Source organism: Neopelma chrysocephalum, unplaced genomic scaffold, assembly GCF_003984885.1.
Source record: "Neopelma chrysocephalum unplaced genomic scaffold, ASM398488v2 Primary Assembly neopelma1_65, whole genome shotgun sequence".
Lineage (NCBI taxonomy): Eukaryota > Metazoa > Chordata > Aves > Passeriformes > Pipridae > Neopelma > Neopelma chrysocephalum.
In genome coordinates, this window is record NW_020897722.1 from 1181292 (window position 1) to 1204782 (window position 23491).

The 23491-nt window shown below is 46.3% G+C and overlaps 1 protein-coding gene across 5 annotated transcripts in view; it reads right to left on the reverse strand.

The window, feature by feature from the left end:
* Positions 1-23491, reverse strand: part of AXIN1 (axin 1) — an 82084-nt gene that overhangs the window by 28809 nt on the left and 29784 nt on the right. For all 5 annotated transcript variants that reach the window (XM_027683640.1, XM_027683642.1, XM_027683639.1 and 2 more), the window contains one exon: positions 2428-2568. In XM_027683640.1, the coding sequence (XP_027539441.1) occupies positions 2428-2568 (141 nt within the window). The remainder of the gene's footprint in view (positions 1-2427; positions 2569-23491) is intronic.

Consider the following 23491-nt stretch of genomic DNA (forward strand, 5'->3'; position numbering starts at 1 on the left):
TCCCTTCTTTAACTTCATCTGGTTGTTCTTCATTTTTGCTGCCTTGAGCAGTTCTGCAAAAATTCCTTTGAAACTCGGGAGGCAGATAGGTTCAGCAATGCCATGTAAAAACCGAATAAAATCTGGTACTGGAGTTTTAAAGCATGTAATGAAGAGCAAGTGCTCTGAAAACAGGCAGAGCCTTTGTAAGCCAAAGGTCAAGGCTGTGCATCCTGAATCCCAATTTGGGGATCATTCTGCAAGCATCCAGTCTGAGATGCATCGAAAGAAAGATCACAGGTTTACCCTTATGGTGTTCAAGTCTTACTTAATATGAACCATTAAGACTGGGTTAATTAGTAGCAGAAGGCAGCACGTGTAGTGGTGGTAATTAAAGTCCTAGAAGCAGACTATGGAGGGCATAGGAGGAATAAAATGCCTAAAGGAAAAAGAAGCATAGGATGGCCAATCAGAAATTATTCTGCCTGTAAAAGAAACAAACTATGGCTACTGAAATAAAAATTAGGAGGGTGAAGAACTCTGGCATAAATGATCACAACTTATCGCAGGTATAACCCTCAGAGCAGCCCCATGAGCCTGCTGGACAAGTGGAAGAGGAAGTGCTAAAAGCTAATTAATTTTGAAGAGTTCTTACATCTGTCTCTCCTGATAGCAAGAAGTTACAAGACCCCCGATAGTTTCAGAGCACTCCTCCACATAAATTGATGAGTATGAAGAATTGCAGAACGATGTGGCAGAGCAGCTGGATTTGTATCAAATGGAGCCTTTAATTAGTGTCCCTCTTCAGTGTTCTGTCCTGGGGGCATCCTCCTCTTCCCAGGCCCCTTTGGACAAGGTCTGCCTCCTCCATTTTGCAGGATGACATGGATAAGGAGCGAGGGGCTGGTGTCAGGGTGCAGAATGGACTCACAGCTGCTCCTACACGGTCCCAAGCCTCCGTGGAGCCAGAGAAAAAACAGACATTCCTGACTCACCACCCCAGACACAGAAACCCCCTCACCACCGTCCCACGGTATGAACTGAGGGCAGGTGGGGAACTGTTGCAACACCCATTAACAACTTCTATGGCACAGGCTGGAAAGTTTCTCCAACAAGGTCTGACAGCTCCTGACAGTCACAGTGACACTAAACGAGCCTCTTGGAGGACTCTGTGTTTACAGCACTGCCATTAATAAAACCCTCTCCTAATTCTGTAAACCTGTCATCTTTTGCCTGAAGAATCAAAGGGGTTCTACTCTACAGAAAGACACTTTGCATTTGCACTACTGAAAAACAGACCAAACAGTGAATATTTTCCCCCAAATCCTTTTTTTTCCTATCACAGAGATGCAGTCACAACGAAATCTCAAAACCCCTTTTTTCTCCCTTTGCAGACCATCTTTAAGGCAGGCGTCTCGTGGGTGAGATACAGAGTGCTGTCATGAGGGGCAGAAAGAGAAAAAAGCAGAAAAGATTTGTCTGGGGCTTATTGGCACAAGTTGTGTTAAAGCACAGTGGTCACCAGACAGACTAGAACTGGTCAGTCACCAATCCTACTGAAGAGCAATTGCAGACTGAGCAGAGTTACTCCATCTGGAGTAACATCTGTGTCCAGTTCTGGTCTCCTCTGGAGGTGTGGAGCTCCTGGAGCCAGTCCAGTGGAGGGCAACAAAGATGATGAAGGGACTGGAGCATCTCTCTCATGAGGAAAAGCTGAGGGAGCTGGGCCTGCTCAGCCTTGAGAGGAGACACTGAGAGGGGACCTCATCCATGTCTGTCAGTGTCTGCAGGGAGGTGTCAGAGGGCAGACCAGGCTCTGCTCTGTGGTGCTGAGCAATAGGACAAGAGGTAATGGGCAGAAACTGATGCACAGGAAGTTCCATTTGAATATGAGGAAGAACTTCTTTACCGTGCGGGTGACCAAGTACTGGAACAGATTGTCCAGAGAGGGTGTGGAGTCTCCTCACTGGAGATATTCAAGAGCTGCCTGGACACAATCTGGTGCCACGTGCTCTGGGACGACCCTGCTTGAGCAGGGAGGTTGACCCATTGTGGTCTCTTCCAACCTTACTCATTCTGTGATTCTGTGAGTTTGGCAGCATAAAACCTCGAGAAGTACCCAAGCAATTAGAAAGCTCTGTCTGACATTCAGAAGACACTGTAGCTCAAATCACTTACTACAAAGCCAATTCTTCTTGCACCTGGCAAGAAACATTGCAGAAACTCCCACCGAGCATCATTTATTTTAGTTCACTCCGAGCATTTTGTGTTGCAGCCTCCACAGTGACAAAACAACTGAAGGGGAAGTGAGAATGGTCATGACCGTGGTCTGTTCAGACAGTCCCCTCAACCCCAGCTGTGGTAAGGCCTCTCCCAGCCCAACACAACAGCAGCACCACTGCTGAAGACACAGACATGCCCCTGTCCCAGCAGGCTGGAGGTACTTACACGCTGCTGTCTGTCAGCGACATGGTGTCGGCGTCGCTGGACATGCTCTGCTGCTCGCTGTCGTTGGCACTGGTCGCCGGGGCCAAAGCGTAGCCCGTGTTGACATAGTAAGGGTTAACAGGCTCTCTCCACGACCCATGCCTGCAAAAACACCAGAGTCACATTAGAAGGGCACAACCAGCGTCGGCAACGGGCTACGGAATAGGTTGTGTTCACAACTAAGTTACACTGATGGAACGATGAAAAATTTGACTCATAATGGAAGAAAAAGGGAATTCATAGTGTAATGAAGATGATACTGGTAGAGATAAAGAAGGGAGGCAACAAGACTGCATGGAAGAACTTGTTTCCATCACGATTTATGGTGTACATGGGCTAGCTGCTTAGCATTGTCATTACATGAGCATCTAAAAGCAATACCTAGGTAATAAGACAGCATTTTTCTCAGTCAGAACAGGCTTCGACTCTTCCAACAGGGAGGGATGTGTAGCACAGCTCAGCCATTCTGTGCTTACTTTAACATCCCTCTTTACTCCAACATGTTTGCTGAGGGAGGGAGGTGAAGCAAGGAAAAGCTGTTGCTCACAACACAGCACCTAAAGCTGACCTCCAATCCCACACTCAGGTACACCACATACTTGTAAATTCCATCAGGAAGGACCATGTAATCACACTGACTTTTCCAACGGACAATCTGCTCGTGGATCTACAGAGGTTAGTTTGTACACACCCCATGCCTTGTACACATTCAGGCCAGACTCCTCTTCAGCAAAATGTCAGGAAGAGAGGCTGCCTTGCTCAGTTCCTTGCTCAGGAGGAGACCTGCATTGATGGTGAAGCAGCCTGTGAACCAAGCAGGCAAGAACTCCCTCACACTGACTCTGCCACTGGCATAGAAAAGCTACTGCTCCCAACGTGCTGCCAGCTCTGCTACCCTGCAGGACTGACAGGCCATGCAGGCAACTTGTTCTCACTGCAAGTCATTCTGCAATTTGTCAGAAGGAGGAACAAGCTGAAATGTTCACACCAACCAAACATCATTTAACCCCCTGCTCTCCCTCCCTGCCTGTCCGCATGAAGAGCAGCATTTGTAAAGTATCTTAGAGTTGATGAATTCCTGGGTTTTCCAAGTTCTGAATATCAAGAGTCCTGTTTTAATTCAGATCACAAAGCTCATCAGTATGATCTTTTATTTAGTAACTCAGTAACTGGCACCTGGTTGATGTGGTTTGCAATGGGCCCTGAGCAAACATCTCCATGGAGGGCACATCACGCGACATGTGCTTCCCCATCCTGCCGTGAACAGCAGCTCTGGCTGAACTGCAGCGGTCAAAGTCCTACAGACAACAGAAAACAGCCCCTGCCCTGGTGAGTTTACATTTAGATAAGGCAAGGAAAGCCATGAGAAAGGCACAGATGGAGGGCCCAGAGGTGAGGAAGACACCATCAAAGGGAAAAGCTGGCAGCCTGTGCCTCTTTGTACGGAGTATAAACGCAGGATGGCCACTACATGAACTGGGACTGGTGGAGAACCCATTTAAGGTGGAGGTTTTTGGAAAGCTGGATGTATAATATGGCACACGGTGCAGCAAGAGGGAAGCAATACCAAAGTATTTCAAAACCTGAACTGGACAGGGCTACAGCCTTCAGCCAACACACTGCTCACTCAGCTCCTATTCACCTGCCCTTCAGCTCCTCGACACACAACCTGTTTTCCTTGTAATTTAAGGAGTCACGGATGCCCACTGGACACTAAGAAGAATCATATTGTTTCAGGTCCATTATGGGGTCACTTAGAAACAAATTACTCTCCTATTCTCACAAAGAGAAAACTAGTATTTTGTTTGCCACAAATCAACCAAAACCCCAAGCTATCTCTCCTTGGATGATGGAGCTCAGAACAGTTGCCTGGTGCAAAGAGCATTCATGGCTGTTTGAGGAAAAGAGAGCCTTGTGAGGTTTGTCCATGCTTGGGTGCAACACAGAGTCAGTTGGGGATGAACGTTTACAGCTGCCTTGGGATGGTGAGTCACCACAGAACTTCCAGCACACAAACTTTCTGCCTGTCACTGCCAATGTGCACTGGAGCAAACTTATTACTGTATTCCATCAGATTTCAGAACGGCTTTCTAGGGCAAATACTGGAAATAATTTGAACAAGTTCAACCTAAAAAGCAAGGTATAATAAGTGAAAACCCAACCAGGCCCCTTCACCAGCTCTCCCTCTGCAGAACGGTCAGTTCTGAGCATTAAAGGAGCGCTGTGCAGTGCAACCCTCCTGTCAAATCCGACATGACAGCTGCATGATGGAGGCTGAGACAACCTCTTAAATTGAGGCAGGAATGATGGATGGCTCAGGCCTTCCCTGCGGGCAAAGAGAAGGATGCTTTTTGGACAACCCAATTAAAATACAGCACCAACTTCTTCTAGTGGACCTTCTGTCAGGACTCTCTGGAAGAGGCATGGATTATTGCAGCAGTATATTAAGAAAGAACTACAGTATAGAGGATAAAATGCACAGCTCAATCCATTTCTGCTTTGTATCTGCTGATACAAAGAGAGAACAGCAGAAAGCATCTGAAGAGGTTGCTGGGTGTGGAAGTGGGCTGGCTGAAGGAACTGAGAGTGAGCAGATGGGTGCTGGGTGGTCCCTGGCCCCTCCAGAAGAGTCAGGATGGATTGGCTCTCCTGCAGCAATCCAGGGCTGTGGGCTTCCCACTGACAATGCAGGTTTGGTCACAACTGTTTTATTTAGCTAAAATTACACACTTAAGCGTGTGTACAACAGGGATTACTTCCATTTTAGCTCTGCCTCTAATACATCAATGCAAATGTAAACTTTTGGTAAGCATAAGGAGATGGAAAGGGTATAGGATTTCAAAGCAATCATAACAGGTTACATTACTTTTGAGGAATCCATCTGTATTCAATCCTTCTCCTAATGTTCCCTCTCCCTGACAACTCTCTTCAGCTGGCTCGTATCACTATTTGAATGTTTTGTGCCGTGCCTCTGAAGAACGCTTTCAACATCTATTAGGAGGAAAACATTAAAGGAACATGGAGTCTAACAAAAAAAAAACCTGGTCACTTCTGATCTGGGAGGGGAGGCTGCTTTAAAAGGGATTCAGGCACACTCAGAGCGATTTGAAATGTCAGCTAAAAACCTCACATACCGAGCTCTATGCACTGATAAGGGCGATAAAAGGAAAGGTGAATATTTAAAGTTACACTTCACAAAAATTCCTGCAGACTTCTGGAATTTTATTTTATTTTTTAAGACAGAAAGAGTAATGAACGTTTTTGAAATGAACACAGAACATTTCACACATCACAGAAATAAAGCTGCACGTCTCTTCTGCAGCTCTCAGTTGCTCAACCCTCAAAATAATCACATAGGGAACAATTATAACAGAGATCACAACGACCCGAGTAAGTCACCCTGACCAGCTGCCTTTTCTTTGCATAAAGCCCTCCACTGATCACTGTACATTCTGGTAATGCTGACAAGGGCCAAAACTGCTGCAGAAAACCAACAGGTATCTCTTAGGGCTTCCTTCTGCCTGTTCTGGGTTTATTTTGCATGTTGTCTTGGCTGCACCCCATTCCTAAATCTCTCACTCCTGCAACCAAGACCAGCACGCAGCACTTTGGACATCAGCACTGTCAGACTTTGGAGCTTCAACGTGAGTGAGAAGAGAGGTGAGGTCCTCTTCAGTCCTCTTGCCCTATCTGGAGTTCCCACTGCATCGTGAATCCCTAAGGGCATCTTTTTTTCTTCCAGCCTGAGATCCACAGTCTCCCTCACACAACTTCCCCTGATGGCTATTTCAATTTTAAATCAAAGATGCAAAGTCCCCCACTTTTGCCACACATGCTACTATTTGCTCTATGCAAAAAAAACACACAGGGCTGGCATGCTCTGGGGGAAGAATTGCATCACCTTCAACATCCACAGTGGGAGAAAGATCTCACTGATCCTGCCTGCAAAGCCAAATCCACATGGCACTCCCTTGGGTTCTCACCAGTCACATACCTCCTTCACTGATGCTCTTCATCAGGCATGGGAAAGAAACCCACTAAGGCAAGAAGGAAACTTCCTTGAAGATGCAAAGGCCTCTAGGCAACTAATTTCTGTAGAATTTAAATTTCCACTGGAGGGAATAAGTTGCACAACACTCTATTGGCAGGTCTGAGAGACATGGTCTTCCCAAGCCTGCTCGCAGTTCCAGTGTGGCTGGAACAGCTCCCAGTTTAACATGGAAGCTGATCAATCCATCAGTTTTCATTGCTACTGTCTCCTCCAGCTCCAGCACTGAATTTTTATGACACTGACATTTTCTGGAAGAAAATTTTTACTCCAAAGAATTGAAGCTGTGATAGAATCCAGCCAGGCTGGAAGTCCTCCTCTTGTGAGGGCCCTCCACCTGCATGACCCTGAGATAAGGGCATCTCCAAACTCCCCAATGGCATGGGAGGCACCTCCAAACCCCTGCACTACCAAGGAAGCACCTGTTTGAGACACCAGGTCAAGACTCAAGAGATAAAAGACTCATGAAGCTGACAACCATAAAACCCAACATGTTCTCCCTGAGCAGCTCTTCCAGAAGACTCCTTCCCATGACACTGCCTGAACCTTTGGTCACCAGTGTTTCAGCAAGCAGCTCGTTTTTAACATGGGAGAAATCCCATTTTCTAGACACCTGGAGCCATGAGGCAGCTGATAATCACCCCAATTTCATGAGCTGCCTCAGAAAGCTCCAAGCTCTCCAAGCTGCAGGAGTTGGGGGGGGTGTTGGCAAGTCCCAGGGAAGGACTCCCCAAAATGGGCTCTGCAGGAACTCCAGATCTCAGCACAGCCGACGGCAGGTGGAGCAGCTGCAGTGCCCTCCCTCCTGCACTGCAGGACACAATTCCCTCCTTCCTCTTTTGATGGGTGGTGTTTGGGCTGAGGGATGGTACCCAGAGACCACAGATCAGGGCTGCAACTCAACAGGATGCAGTTACTCAGTCTCTGTGTTCCCACCCTGCTTTTTCACACCAACTTCTGACAACATAGTTCAAACTTTTACAGTTCTGTGTTTCTGAAGATGGCTATTTCCAAGAAATCACCACTAAGCACTACTCTTATTTGGTGTCTCCGGTTATTTTGCCTTCGTGATTGGAAGGACACAGTCTAATGCTGAGACATCCTTCCAGCTCATTATTTTGACATGTCCCACTTATTCAGCCTGAAAAAAATAATTTTTTCCATTTAAAAAGTCACATACTTCCATCCAAGAAATAAAAAATCCTTTCAGAATGACAGGTCACTGAGCCTCCAGCTGGCCAGACACGATCAGCGCTCTCTTCCTCCCCAAACTTACATCTACCACAAGCGACTGTCACATCCTTCATGCAATTCCACATTTCATGATCACAACCAGTCAATCAAATTAAAAGCTGCACATGTTAAGCTTATGATGTACGAGCCAAAGCAAACCCCTTCAGCATATCTAAACAGCACGTGCTGACAAGAGTGTCCAAGAGGCAGGGTCACCTTCAAACAAGGGATTACAACAGCATCCACCACGGAGTCTGACTTACAAGATTACATTAATCCACTACCTGAACAGAAAAGTCTCTGTTTCCAATCCATGGTGCCGACAACCATCACAAAAGTTGCACCATACTGAGCATAATACTTGTTAGAAATGTCCAAAAGCATGCACAGCGTTCCCCAATCCATCATCATGGGAACGTTTTGGAGCTAAGAACAGAAAGCCTAAGAAGATGCAAAGCTGAAAATCTTTACTCCTGACTGGATTTAACCTGCACTAAAGATGCAAAATCTGCTCAAGAGGATAAAATTAGGGATTTAGCTGATAATTTGATTGCAGATCGTTGGGGTTGCTCCACTTAAAACTCTTCCCAATTACTCTGGGTACTCAGACGCTGCTGTGCATCTCAACTTTATCACTGCCAATGTCAGGCTAATCACATGTGTTCTAGGCAAGGGCAGCTTCTTCAAAGATCACATCAATTCTGGACAAGTTAATCTGTTCTTTGAGGTCTCCAGATGGCTCTTGCCAAGAAAGTTCACTTCCAGCCCTGCAGCCAGCGAGCGCAGCGGCCCCGGCGCTCTGCAGAGCATTACAAAGGAACCAGATCAAAGTTGTGTCTTACAAAAAAATGAAATCTGAAGTTTGAAAAGCAACAGCAGCCTGTCACTTGTAGGCTTAAAGACGACTTCTGCATGCTCCAGCTATCAGGGAATTTATGATTACAGTCTGGCTTTTAAAAGCTGATGAAAAAAACGACGCTCTTTAGCACTCCTTGCCTTTGCAAATCTGTATCTTCTTCCCTGCGTATTCATCCTCCCACGCCAGAGGAAGAAGGGAAATAAATAAAAATGTAACTAAAAGTACAGATAAGGGCTCTTCTTCTCTTTTCTTCTAAGGCATTCAATTCCATTTTAGGACTATGCAGAGATTATTTTATGGGGAGCTTCAGCAATTATTGTGAAGTATTAAAGTACAGTTACAAAAGCCAAATCCAAGATTTACCAGTCTGAGTTTCCAGTTTCTCACTCCTTTGCATTTTACCAAGGACATGCTACTTCTCAGGCAGGACTAAGGTACAGAGGACGCTTTAATTGCAACCAGTAATTTAGATCACAGGATACAGCAAGGCGGGGGAGAAAATCTAGGAAGGAAGTTGAAATACAGGAAATAAAATGTTTGCCTTAGGAGGCAAATAAAGACTAGATAGGCTAAATATTGTGGCTGTATTGCCCTATCACCACCCTAACCTTCTCAAGAAAGGCTTTCAGACAACAGGATGAAACCACTGTGTTCCAAGGAAACTGCAGAACAAGTCCCTCAAGATTTGATCTCACTGTGCATCTCCAAACCAGCCCTCCCGGCTCCTCCTTCCCAACGGAGGCGAGGCCGTGCTCACTCACAGCCCCACTGTAACACTGGATTTTGTCCACTAGTTACAGGTTTAAAATCAAAACTGCAAAAATCTGATTGTGACCAACAATAAAGTCAAGTTCTTCCTAAAAGCAATGCACGTCTTCCCTAGAAGAAGACCACAAACCTCATTTATTTCATAGCTCAAAGCACAAGAAATTAATTAAAATAAAAAAGAAAATGTGGGCAACACAGTGTCTGCACATCAATTAACAGGACACTTGGATCATTTTCCCGAAGTCAAATGAATGTTGCAGAACATTTTGATGCATATCTAAAAATAACAGGTATCAGCCTACATTAATTTCAATTCATTAGACTGAATTTATACCATAACATAGTTTTTGTTTGTTTTTTTTTTTTTAAATGACGACATGATTCATATTAATCCTTATCCATCATGAAAGGCTGACATTAAATAGGGACATTTTCTATAAAATACACAGGATATTTGGCTGCATTCATTGTGACTCAACAAGAACCTCACTGCTCTGGTGCTGCCAGGCTCCATCAGCCATCCAAAAGCTGCTGTAGTGACTTAAGAAGCTCCAAGACCAGGGCAAACCCAGCAGCCTGTGTGCATTTTGGATATCCAGGGTACACTGCTCCCATCCATAAGCCACATTTGCCTCCATGTCCTGGCATCTGTCAGAAAATAGGCCATAGGAGACCTATTTTTAATATTTTATTGGAAGGGACAGAATCAAGCTCGTGCAGGGATGTGCTGAACATCCACACATGTTAACCCCTGAAATGACCGGGATCCATGTCCTCATCCCTGACTCTCTGACCCTCCAAATGTGCTCTCCCTGGGGCACTGGGATTGCCAGCACGGACACAGGTACAGAGGGTTGATAACACAGTCTCCTTCCCCTGCTTAAACTGAGAGCTGGGGAAAATTCAGCAAGAGGCTGATTGGCAAGAGCTTTCCACTCTGCTAATTGGCTTCTCAGACTGAAATGACATCTATGTTTAATAGAAGTGATTTTATACATATATGTGTGTGTGTGTGTGTGTGTGTGTGTGGTTAAGTGGATGAACACACGGAGTAACCATTTCAGACAGAATGTAGCAGTGCCAGTTCCCAGCCCTCTGCTTTCCTTGGTGACTGACCCAAGTAAATTTGGGTTGATGGAGAGGGGAAACACTTTGCAAAATGTGGGTCTCTGCCTGGGCTTCTCTGCCCCACGGTCTGCCTTCCCTGGGAAGGGAGGCAGGACAGCCGGGAGCACAAAGGAGGCCCAGAGGAAATGGTTCTTCCCAGAAGGGGTCATATCCAACTTCCATGTCACAGATGGAGTAACACCAGTCACCCTCCTGACAGTTCAGAACCTTCCATGTCACGCCGAGCGAGGGACCGTCCGTCCGTGCCTGCAGCCCAGGGGGATGACACACGCAGCCAAAAGCATGTCCCGGCGTTCCAGCCGCGGGCCGGCCGTGCCGACACCCACACAACGCGGCTCCCAGCCCGGAGCAACCCCCTCGCCCGCACCGACAGGGCCTTCGTGGAACAAATTACTTCCAAATGCCTGGCTTGGAGGCACAGGGAGAGAGGGAAGCCCAGGTTTGTACCTGGGTCTGCTCACAACCTAAAGAAGGCAGCAGCTCCACTTAAAAACACCACTGCCTGCAAACTATCAAATTAATCCCAGGATTTCAACAGCTTTTCTTCATTATTTTTTGTCTCAACCAGACCACAAATTTACTTAATGACTAAACCAGGCGAGCGAGTACTTTGTTTTCCAGACAGCAGGAACGTTTCTAACGGGATCCAGGTTTTCAGAACACACGTTTACCTGACGTCAGGCGAAGGAGAGGCTCTGCTGCCGAGATGCGTTTGATGCTTTTTTTAACTCCCCCAAACCTGCCAGCACCGTGGTCGGGGCATCTCGGAGCCCTGAGCCCGAGGAGAGGCACTGAGCGGGGTGAGGAGGAATACAATAAGAACACTGTGTTCCAGGAATGACTGAATAAAGGCAAGAGCATGCTTTTGGCCAGCAGGATTCAGCGCTGTAACTCCGTCTGCCGCTTTTCTTCTCTGTCTGAAGCAACGTTGTTTGTCCACGCTTCTCTGAAATGGAAAGTATTTCCTCTCGCCTGCTCGTTCCAAGGAAAGATCTGAGGAGGCCTGGTATAACCAGGCAGAACTGGGGATTCTCCAGTGACTCGGCTCTTCTTTGCCAAAATTTCTGCTCTACAAGAAAGGGCTTACAAGAAAGAAATTACGAGCAGATTTCTCTGCAAGCTCAGTAACTTAAGACCAGGGCCTGCAGAATGAGTAAGTTTTTGGACGGAAACAAAGCATCCAGCTTTGGCCAATGACTCCAGATCATTCCCTTCCTTCCTAAATACCTACAGAGCCTCTGGAGTGTTCAAAAACGTGGGGACAGGGTGGGGGCATCTACAGGTACGTGAGTCACACTGGGGAATGAGACCCACTGGAATCCAAGGGCTAAATAAGACAATAGGGGATCAGTCCTTCCTTATATCACCAAAGGGCACCGACCCAGCAGCTCAACCCACTCCTGCATTGCTTTCAGGGATAAATTTCCTAACAGTTAAATCACAACAGTGGTGTTGCTGATGCCTGAAAGGGGAAGATATGCAACTCAGGGGGGCTGTGTTTTACAAAAACTACTTGCAGCTTTGACATGAAACCACTTGCCTGTACCACTGGGCCGTGTAACATAAGCTGAGCTGCATGACCACAGACTTGCTGGTCTCGCTTAAATCCCCTTCAAAACAATGGCATGAAACTCGATACTCGTTACCAACTTATTGCCAACAAACTTGGTATTTTAATGAAATTACAAATTTGGGTGGCAGAAAAAAACAGTTGATGTAATATTTTGAACACCTATAAGGCACCTGACTTAGCGCCTCAAAACGACTCAGGTTTGCTCAGGAAGACCTTTGATGAAGCCCAACTAATGATGAGGTGGGCAGAATTAGCAGTCATCCTGCACTTTATTTCACTGATTAAGGTCTGGCTCACAAGGCACATGAAGAGAAGAGGTCTGCCTCCAAGCAGAGACCCTCGCAGGTGTCTTAATTCCTACAGAAATGATCCAAGAAATTTCCCCCATTGAACAAGAACCTTTGAGGTGAATGAACTCTGACCTCAGCTGGTAACAAAACCAAAAACATGGAGGGCTGGCAAGACCTGGCAGAGATAAAGCTGATAGTCAGGATTTAATAGTGCTCCCAGAGGGGAGATTCAGCTGATTAGAAACATCCTAATCTTCTGTCTCAGTGTATATTAAAGGTCAAGAAGTGGGATCAGATATTGGCAGCACATGAAAAAACAACCCAGTTGAGCAAAAGACCTTCACAAAGACGTTTCATACCTTCGCATTAAAAATTCCTGCAAAGCCTTATTTAACTTTACTTCTATCTAGGGAACACACTCAAGTTTGAAGTCAAGAGACCATTAGATGGGGACAGAAAAGAAGTGCCTCTGCAGAAGACTTCTGCCTCCAATCAGTACTTTATAATGAGCAGGAGTTCATAAGCATCAGCTGACTGCAACCATGACAGATAAGTAGGTCTCAGAAGCACAGCACCATGAAACAGAGCTTCTCTAGCAGTCCTCTGGAGTCTCACAGGCTCCCCAAATGGGGTCATTAAAGGATACTTGTTGGATCATGTTAACAAACGGCAGGCTGTATCAACAACAACATACTGGCAAGCTGCAAAAAGCTTTTAAACTTGCTCTATTATTTATTGCTCAGCTCTGAAGAGATGTCAGCATCACAGCACAAGTACAAATCCTAACTCAGTCTCCTGGTCTCTACTGGGAGCTCATAATCCGACATTCCCTTCTCAGCTCAAGCCGACCTGGCCAATACAACACAGGGGTTGGGGCAAGAGGAGGGTGGACTGAGTCATGTTGTCCTTCTGACAAGGTCCATTAGAGGTTGACAGCAATGACAAATCCTCAGAAGAACTGTAATAACAACCACCAGAAGGAATGTAAAACGCAGAAAATGTGTCTAAGGGAGGCAGACACACCATCTTTCCTTTTCTAGAGATACTTATTTTCTTCCTCTTTTAGGAGTTTAGCAGACTAAAAGGAAGTAACTTGCTGCTGTCCTCAGAAAATAGGCATACAGAGGGAAGTCAGTCTTGTGAAGCTGCTACAGACAGCCCTCCTTTTAAATAAAGATTAAAGTAACTTTTCCTTAGATGGTGAGAATGAAGTATTCTTTCACAATCCTAGTTTTGGGACACTTACCAAACCTTGCATCTCCAGCCAGACCTGGAAGTCAAACCATCAATCGCTGCATTGAGGTCACATAAAGTCATATTTAAAAAGGATGAATGAAATCAGCGGATTCAGTTTCCCATTTCTTGTGGCTGTTCCTTTACAAATGGATCTAAATTTGGTGGCTGACTGGCAAACAAAGAGCAAAGAATTCAGCAGTGAGAAAGATGGAGACCAGCATCTGAAGGCAGGTGGGTCAGCAATCCCTATTTACTGCAAACACCTTGACTGTGACTAGAAGGACCACGCTGGGCATCCTCTGCTCCTGAGGATGACACATCTCCAGAGGCATTCACTAAACAGTCCAAGGGGCAAGAACCAGTTCACCTCATTGAAACAGGCAGAGAAAAATGTAGAGGAAAACAGCTAAAGGAGGCAAGGAAGGGGAAAAAAAAAAAGTGTAGCTCACAGACAAATTGCACAGGAACTCACAAGGTTGTTCCTGGCACATGGCAATACCAGAAGGTCCAGCTTCCAGAGCTCCAGATCAGAAGGATGAAACACTTTTACTGTGGCATGAGAGCATTAGGGCAGCGTTTGGGAGGGTTATATATGTCATTACCATTACCAGGTTTGACCATCACTCAGGCAAATCCTGTGCTTGATTTTTCTTGGGGCACTTCACAGCAAGTGAAACTTGACTTCAAGAACTGTGCTGGGGTTTGCTGTTATTTTTGCCTCATGGATTTCTTCTGTTTTGGTTCTCATCCATTAGGACAGGCAGATATATGGGCTTTCACCTTTATTACGCAAATTCCCCAATATCTTTTCATCTGGAATGCATTACTGAGGGCACGTATATGAAGTACCATGTCCATTTAAAGTGCTGTAAAGGAGCTGTTTGAACTCTTGTTCCATCCCTATGTATTTTTATACAATTAAAACCAGTTGACAGCTCCACACATAGGAAAAATAAGTGAAAATGCAAGCAATGTGCTTTTTGTTCTAAATAAATTATCCACTGTTCAGATAAAAGATGACTGTATTTGGTTTTTTCCCCTCAGTTTCTTAAAGACAGAAGGCTAGGTGACCAAACTTGGGGTGTTTCTGTTGATATCTCTCTACTCCGGAAATTCTGACTACAAGGTACTTGCTGACAACTCAAGTAAATTCAACAGGGGAGGGAGGCCCCAAAGACACTGTGATAATTAGCAAAATTGGGGAGGTGTGGAGAGACTCAAGTGCTCTGAACAACAGAGCTCAGCAGCAAACCTACATGGACAGAAGATCTTACAAGCACCTCAAACGCTCCAGCTCCAGCTCACATCTTCCCAGACACTGAATACAGCACAGGTCCATTGCAAAAGCCATATTTTGGGAGTCCCAGTGGTGGAGAATTGGTTTTATTCTGCATTTTGGATGGCAGTGGGCGAGCCTGAAATCACCTCCAGTTGACACAATGTGCTGCTGCTACCATTTTCTTCTTCTACAGCAGAGCAGAGCACTAGAGCCAGTCTGACCCACTGCCACACCCTGTAATCATCCCAACTAGAAATGAAATCCCATAGATGAAGGAAAAGGCTGTTTTCTGTGTATGGCCTGGAGCACAAGAGCTGTGAAACACCAGAGCCCATCTGTGTGACAAAAACACACCATCTGTTACAGGGTGCATTTGGGCCATACCACACAGACAGGATTGCACTGACCAAGTAGGTACTACAAAAATGCCTCAGTGCTTTAGATGCTTCCTCCTTGAGACAGTAGAGAGAAGCAATCTACAGTTTTGAAAAAAAATTATCTTCTAGTCACCTCTCTAGTGCTCTTGTATCACACTATGTGTTCCTGACCCTGCACTCCTCTGCAGAATTTCATCTGTTCAGGGCACAGCATAAATGGATTGATATCCTTATTCCCCCCCCTTTATAGTTTTCCATCACCCAAATCTCATGTTGAATGCAGCATTATTCACTTTTTTGGAGATTCCTCTGTGACAACTTTCACAAGTGAATCTTGTACTTATTTGTGTTGCTATTCTGGAGGAAGAAAAACCCATTATCCTCTTATGCACAAAAAGCCAACTGCAATGCTGAAATTGTCAGAACTCTCAAAACGTGGGTGCTCAATTTGAAATGCTCTGGGCCTAATACTCAGCATTTTTTAAAGACTTCTGCCTTGATGCATGCTCAGCACATCAGCAAGTCTGATCTGGGTCTTAAGCAGCAGACAGAAAGCTGAGGACGACTCTCTCCCAGGGAGAAGAGCTGTTTCCCAGCTTGGCTTCAGCAGAAACCAGTCCAGAAGCACCTCTGTTTTCCTGTTTGCACCTTCTGCCTCTTCCACTGCAAGGCCTTTTAATGTTGCAAGGGGTAATGAAGGGGCCCTGTGCCCTTCCCTTCCTACCTGCTCTGTTGGCTCCTCCGGCATGAACCACCCCATGCACTGAACAAGCAAGAGGGCTGAGGAAAAGGCTCTCTGTTCATACATCAACAAGAGTAGAGAGAGTTATGAAATGCCACGTGATAGCACCGTGCATCAGATCACACTATTCTGGGTCTACATGGACAAAGTCCCCAGCCCCTCTCTCAGATCAGCATTGTGGGGTCACCATAGTCAGGGTCACCTCGGAGGCAAATGGGTTTTCTTCTCCAACCTGCCATTTTTTTGTACAAAAGGGAATTTTACCCTGTTACCAGAACTAGCTGAGCTATGTGGGTCAGAAGTAACTTCCTCCAGCCTAACAGGCTTGAACTAAGGCCAAACTAAGGAAGTTTTGAGCTACAGCACCTGAAAACTCCAGGAAGCATTGGAAAACACCTTTCCAGTTTCCAAATCCTGTACAGCCTTGTAAAGCTTTGATTCAACACAACAGTCAAACAACCCAGCGAGACACAAATCCAGTCTCTCACAAGCCTCATCTCTTGCTAGCTCCCAACACTACCTGTCACTGTTGGAGGAGCTCACCCTCCTCACCTCCTCCCCTGTCCCTGCCCAAACCCTCTTTTTTTTTTCTGAATGCCTTTTCTGGAGGATGAGAGAAGAGAGCTGGCTCACCTAACCACGAGTGCAGGAGACTCCACAGACAGAAGCAGCAGCAACAGGAACTGCAGTTTCCAGTTCCCGAAGTCTTAGCCGTGAGCACCATCAGAACAAATACACTTTTCAAATACTATAACTGCCAAAATTTTAAACCATCCACTATAGAGCCTGTGCTGTTGTCACAAGCTTATAATTCAATCATATTGGATGGATTCTTGCACGGACAGCAAAATGTATGTTCAAGCTGCCAACATCCCTCCCACCTCCAGCAACCAACTTGCCAAATGATACACCCCTGCTTCAAAGTGGGAAAACTGGAAGGTTATCAACATAAAGTAAATTGTAAGACTCTGACATGAGCAAAACAATGTAATTTCCTCCCCCTCTGTTTTTACTAAAATTTGCCAAAATAATTCAGCCTTAGGCAGAATCTCAGCGTGGAAGAACACCAAACAACACAGTCTGATAAGGATATGAGCAACTACAACAAAGTTTTATATAATGGGAAATGTTGGGCAACCATGACTACAGCCACCTCTGCCAGCTCTGCCTATAGAGTAAATGAGCAGTGTTTTAACACTCTGTTAACCCCCTCTCCAAAGCTCCGAGCGAGTCTGTAACATGACTCATAATATCCTTGGCACACATTTTGATCGTGAAGTTGATGAAAGCACCGTCCCTGAACCCGCGTGTGAAAACTGTGGATGAATTAATCAAAACACGCAGGAGCTTGTGACACCAGTGCCTGAGCCTGCACATCTGCAGCTGCAGTGGTGAGACTCCTGTGTGACACGATGTGACAGCAGAGAGACTTGGCTGCCAAGCTTTGCTGCTGGCACCTTGTCACATCCAGCGAAGAGAGAACACTATTTGCCAGCGGTTCTTATTCTGGGAGTGATCTTTCTGGGCTATATGTACATCCACAGTGTGATGTAAAATTCACACTGTGAGTAAGGCAGTGAGGAGACTCCTCTGTTGTGTGTGTGCATGTTGCTAATGCTCAGTGGCATCCTCTTCTCGCCCAAGATAAGAACAGATGTCTGTGTATTCTGCAGATGTGTTTGCAGCTTTAAGCAAATAATAAAGGAATTTATGAATTTCACTGCTGGTGAATTGGTGACAGGGACTCTCCATGTGTAGGATCACTTTGTTCCTTGACTGTGGGATTGCCTAAGGGCCATAATGTCTGACCTCCAGGTCTTCAACCTCACAACTCCTCAGCCTCACCACTGGAAGTCTACCTCAGTCCAGGTGAGCACTCAGAATAATTAATCAGGCTGTTTTCTCCAGAAGTAAGGAAGAGGGCTTTCCCAAGCAGCTACTTCCCAACACTAACCTTGCAAATGCCCCCACCACCTCAGAGGGTGTATTATCTGGGAAAAGTTAGAGAACAGATTGAGACAAAGAAGTATCTGCACAATTCCTTGACTGGGGCCAACTCCAGGAGATCAGGAGGCCATGAATGTCTGCAAGAACTGAACTGGGACCAGCAAGAAGAATCCTCATTTACTGTTGCAAATGCAGTTGCACCTAAAAAAAAAGGTTTGGGGATTTTATTTTCTGCTGCAAACAGAAGAGATACAGGGTCACAACAGTTCTCAGGACACTGCTCAGAAAGACTTGGACTTCATTTTTGGGGAGAACACCGTTGCTGAGGAAGCCTTCTGTCCCCCTGGTAGTTTAGGGCAAGTTCACAAAGTGATAAAACTCTGACACTGACCTTCAGTGAAAATGTGGTAAGAATCCCCAGTGGTGAATATACCCCCAGAACGGTGCCTGCTCGAGTCTTAGAGAGGAGACAGTTCTATCAGTCCTGAAGAGGACACCAAGGGCCATGATTCAATCAGCAGGAGAGGATGTGCTGGGGATCATTGGACGCTAGAAAATCCTTTCTGATCCTGATCAACACCACTTTCCCAAGTGACAAGAACTAGCAGGCCAAGGTCACCTCCCTGGCTGAAATGCAGCCCAGGAGGGATGACTGAACAGTGGTACGAAACAGGGCTCTTCAAACAGAAGTCTGAAACGTGTGGAACTGTTAGTTCTAGAGCAAGTAAAGATTTTGACCCAGTTTCAGATTTTAAGTCCATCTCCTAAACAAAAGCAGCTGAAGTTTAAATGAGCCAATTCTGCAGATCATTATGTTGCTATTACACAATTCCTTCTAATCCCTGAAGTGTGGAAGATGTGCCAGCGCCAACCCAGGCACATCTTTGTCATTTCAGCTGGACTTCCATCCTTTCCACTAAAGATTTCATTCTGCTAAACCATTCTTGACGAATGCCAAACACTAAAATCTCCCAAATATTTATTGTAATTTCTTTGGCCACACTATCACAAGTGCCTAAATTCCCCTTCTCAGTTGGAGAGCTATCTAGACCAGAGGTCTCCAAATCTTTCAGCCAAATAAACATCACAAAGGCTCATGAGCCCCTATGAGTAGTAAGGGAGAGATTGTTTGTGCCACAAAAGGAACAAAAATGACCAGCCATCCCCTGCTGGCTATTCTCCTCCCCTAAGAACTTGCTCTAATCCCCTCTACCCTAGAGTCCTTAAAAAACAATGTGCCAAGGAAAGGGAGTAACTGCTATGCATACTGATTCCCCCCAGCTTGGACGTGGCTCGTGGAGGACCACTGCCAGCCAACTGCAAAGAGCAGCCCCCTCTGAGCTGCTGTGCTAAGGCAGAGGTTGCTTTTCATCCCTCTGTCTCAGTGAGTGCCCAAAGAAACCTTCAGGCTGGCTGCAGCTCTCCTAGGATCAGCAGCAGAGCTCTTCCCACATCACCTTTGGGTCTCCTGAGCCCAGCAGACAAAAGGGCTGTGGAGCCTGCAGCCACTCTTGGACCCTCCCTGAGACAGCCTGAGAAGCAACTCAGGCTCCTCCAAACATTTTGGGGAGAAGAGGATGCAGTTCAAGGAGCACATTCCAATTTCTCTTCCAACGGCTGCTACCACAGCACCCTTCAGGTGAGGAGCACACACGCTCACTGGCTGCTGTCTCTAAAAGAAGCCACAGTTGAAAAAGTAACATTATAGACCTATAAAAATAAGGTTTTACTGCTGCTGACTAGCTGGGACATGCAGAACATGTGTTGCAGGGAACATAGCATGATTTTATTAGCCAACACAAAGCCATTCATGCAGAGTGGCCCAAATGGGGTGGGTTGAATTAAGAGAACAATAGCAGTTCATCAGATGGCCCTTTCTTTCACATGTGTCTTCAACTTACTGCGCTAGCAAATACTTAGAGCAACTTGGAAATACATGTTCATCTGAAGAGATTCACGTTATTAACACATTAGATTAAAATCAAAATAATGGAGAATGTAACCTATTCCTGATGCTGTTCATTAAATGACTAAATCTAAACCAGCAGCACTCAGTCAGCCTCCTCCTTTTGGAAACTCACTTGTGACCAAGTGACTATTTGCCTGATTTAGCCCAAACCAGCACTCTGCAGCTCTCCTGAGACTAAATGGGATGGTCTTTCAGCACTGAACACTGCCCAAGTGTGTGGGTCAGAGGAGAGCTGTGCACCCCTCGAGTTGTCCAGGGGAAGATGTGCTCAGGAAGATGTGCTCTGAAAGGGAAAAAACTCCCACCCCGTTGCGTCAGCGGCTAATGCTAACCACGTTTCAAATTCGATCATGGATTCCAGTTCCCCAAATAACAAAACAATAGACACCAAAGAGGAAAAGTGGAAACTGCTGCTTGGGGAAGCTTGCCATGACATGCTGGCTGGAAGTGTGCTGGGACTAAATCCTGCTGCAGCCGGGCTGGGGCTCAGCACGCCAAGGGAGCCTGCAGGAAAGGCAGGGCTGGCTTCCCTGTTCGGAGCTGCCTGCTGGCCCGTCTGCCTCCCTCCCTGCTCATCTCCAGCTCTCCTTGCAGTGCCCACTCAATTCATGGTATTTGTGCTGCTCACTCACCCCAGGGTGGGAGGGATGAGAAGAGCTGGGGCAGCCTGGAGATGGGCTTGGGAAGGAGAGACTTCAGAAGTCACACAGCAGACTCCGGCTCTGGCTGTCCTTGCGATGGGCACCCCTGCAGTGCCTTCAGGATCTGGAGATGCCTTGGTCTGGTTTTATGCCTAACCATTTATTAAGACCTGTGCTTTGCAAAACAACAAGGTAGGTGAGCAGAGATGCTGCTGGTTTAGGAACAGCCAGCCCTACTGTTTGTTCCTAGCTTAAATTACAGATTTGCCACAGGACACCAGTACAAATGATAAGGCAGCATTGCCCTGGTTTAACTTTTGTCATAGAATTCCTAATCTTCTCCAAGATTAGATTTTTGTTCCCCTTAACTGCCAGCCTAGCTCCACTAGACTGCAGGGGGGCAGGCCCACAAACACAAATTAATTACATCAGCTGTAATTCACACCTCTGGATGCGTTTGAAACTACTCGTTAAGTTCTTTTGCATAAGGCAGTTGAGGAAAAAAAAATCTAGTAGTGTATCACACTGAACTACAGATTTCTGTTGCAGAAGGAGCACTACACAGATTAAACCCTGATATCCCAACTGGTGAATTCAAGTAGACAAGGTTTGTTTCAGCACACATCTCTGTCTATCAACTCAAAGAGTCCAATGAAACGCCTCTTAGATCTGCAACAGCAGCAATGAAACAGCCATAAGGAGATCTCAGCTCATCATTTCATCAGTTTGGACCTTAGAATTCAGTCCCTGTCCCCCACAAAGGCTCAGAGACACAGGAGCTTCCCAGCTGCTGCTGAGGGACATCCCTGCCCACCATCCAGCCACACCAAAGAAAAGCTAAAATGTCACCAAGGAAGATGTTCCTTGAGGGCTGGAAAATCCCCCATTCTGACACAAGTCCTAACATGTCCCCTACCAAGCCGAGCAAGCAAGGACCTCCAAACACCACCACTGTGCAAACAATAAATGAGAAGTGTTTTGGCTATTGCAACCTTTGCAGTGTGACCTTGAGGCAAGGAACACACTGCTACCAGCAGATCTGCAGAGAGCGAGCTCGGCACTGCTGCTTCATCCAGAGGTGACAGACCCATGGGCAGGGCAAGGCCAGGTAACTGTGCAGTCCTTGCCCACAGGGAAACCGGGAAAGATTTGGTCAATCCCCTGCTGGTGCAATGACAAAGTAATGTTCCTATAATTCACTAGGAAGAAGCTGCAAAGTGGCTTGGTTTGCTTGGAGAAGGACAATTCCCCATCGCAGCGGTGGCTGCAGCAAGGAGGAGACCCAGCCGTGACGAGCAGTTGGCACTGCCAAGGCCATCCAGATGGCCCTAACTCAGCCAAGACAACATCCCAAGGGAAATCTCCATGCTTCCATCCTCTCCCTGCTTCCTTCCTGCTCCTTCAACCTGGGGCCTACAGACAGAGAAAACCATGGGCAGCCCAGTGATGGACGGGCAAAACCTTGATGTGTATCAGACGATCACCACCCCAAGGCTGATGGGGAGATAATGGCCCTAAGCTCATCCTGCTGGAATGGCACATCAGAAATGCCCCTGGCTTTCTGCTTCCCATCAAACACGGTGGCAGAACACAAGTTTTGAGCATTTTTTCAAGTTCAGTACTCCTACAGTGACCACACGCTGCACAAGAACGGCTTCCAAATCAATAAGAAAATTTAAAAAACAACCCAGTGCTAAGGACTAATTGCTTAAGATAAAACACCCCCTTATCTCCCAAATGATTTCCCTGACCCTTTGATGCAGGGCAGTTCTCTGAATAAAAACGTGAGCTATTTACCCAGGGTGGGATTTTCATGAGGGCTGTAGGTGTGTCAAGGCAAGGTCAGTAAGGAGACGGGCGCTTTTTTTTACTTCCTTTTTTTTTTTTTTTTAGGGCCAACAGCTACAGCTTGGAAAAGCTAGCAAGGAAACTTCCAAGCCCTCAGATTACCCTCCTGGTCTACAAGAGAAGCAAGAAACTGAAAGTCAAACACAGGCTGAGAACAAATGTTCCAAGTTAAATACGTTAATCAATTAGATAATTGCAGTAAAAATGCTGTTCAGTGCTCCCGAGGAGGCTGGGAGAGGTTAGTGGGGAGAGACATGGCAAAGCTGCAGGGAGGACAGCTGTCCTCCACGAGGCACTGAGGTTATGTGGTGGTGAACATTTAGATGTGTCAGAAAACAAACATCTTCTCTTGAATTTGGGATTTTTAGGATCAAGCAAGTGCAGCTCCCAGGCTCATCTCCAGAGCCTCCATGTGAACAGAGCTGCTCCTTAGCACTGGCCCCCCAGAAATGCACAGTTTGCATTCTGGAGCAACAGCCGGGTGGGTGCCTGTGCTCTCCTCCTACAGACCTTCCAAAAGCAAGCTGCTTTCCACGGAGGGGTTTCTTTGGGATGGCAAAGCCCTCCGTGTGCAGGGATCCTACAGCACCAAGCCTGGGCAAGGACGGCGACCACCTCTCCCCACAGACCCTGCCTGGGGACCATCCCAGCTAGAACCACACCAGGAAAGGCCCAACTCCTTCTTTGCATAGCCTGGAAAGAATCCCAGCAATTTCAACGACGGCAGTTCTCCCTGCCTGCCATCTCCCCTGGATTTTCAGCACAAATGCCAGCTCCATACCCCACAGGAGTGAGTTATTTTAAACATTTTCAGCCCGTGTTGTTGTGTGCTGAGGTAGAGTTGGGCATGAAGAAATCGCTCGTTGAGTTAACTCTGTTTTACTCGGCAAGTGGAACAAATTTCATCACCCCCTACAAGTCCATTCTGTTTTCTATTTATACCACAGCCATTTGGTGCAGGACTCAGGAGCAGCAGGAACAGGTGATGTAATGCACTGTACAAACAGCATTCTGTTCATACAGTGGGAAAATAAAGTGCATTCTCTTGGTTTCTTTGATCATGCTTAAAACAATCAGATTAGAAGTC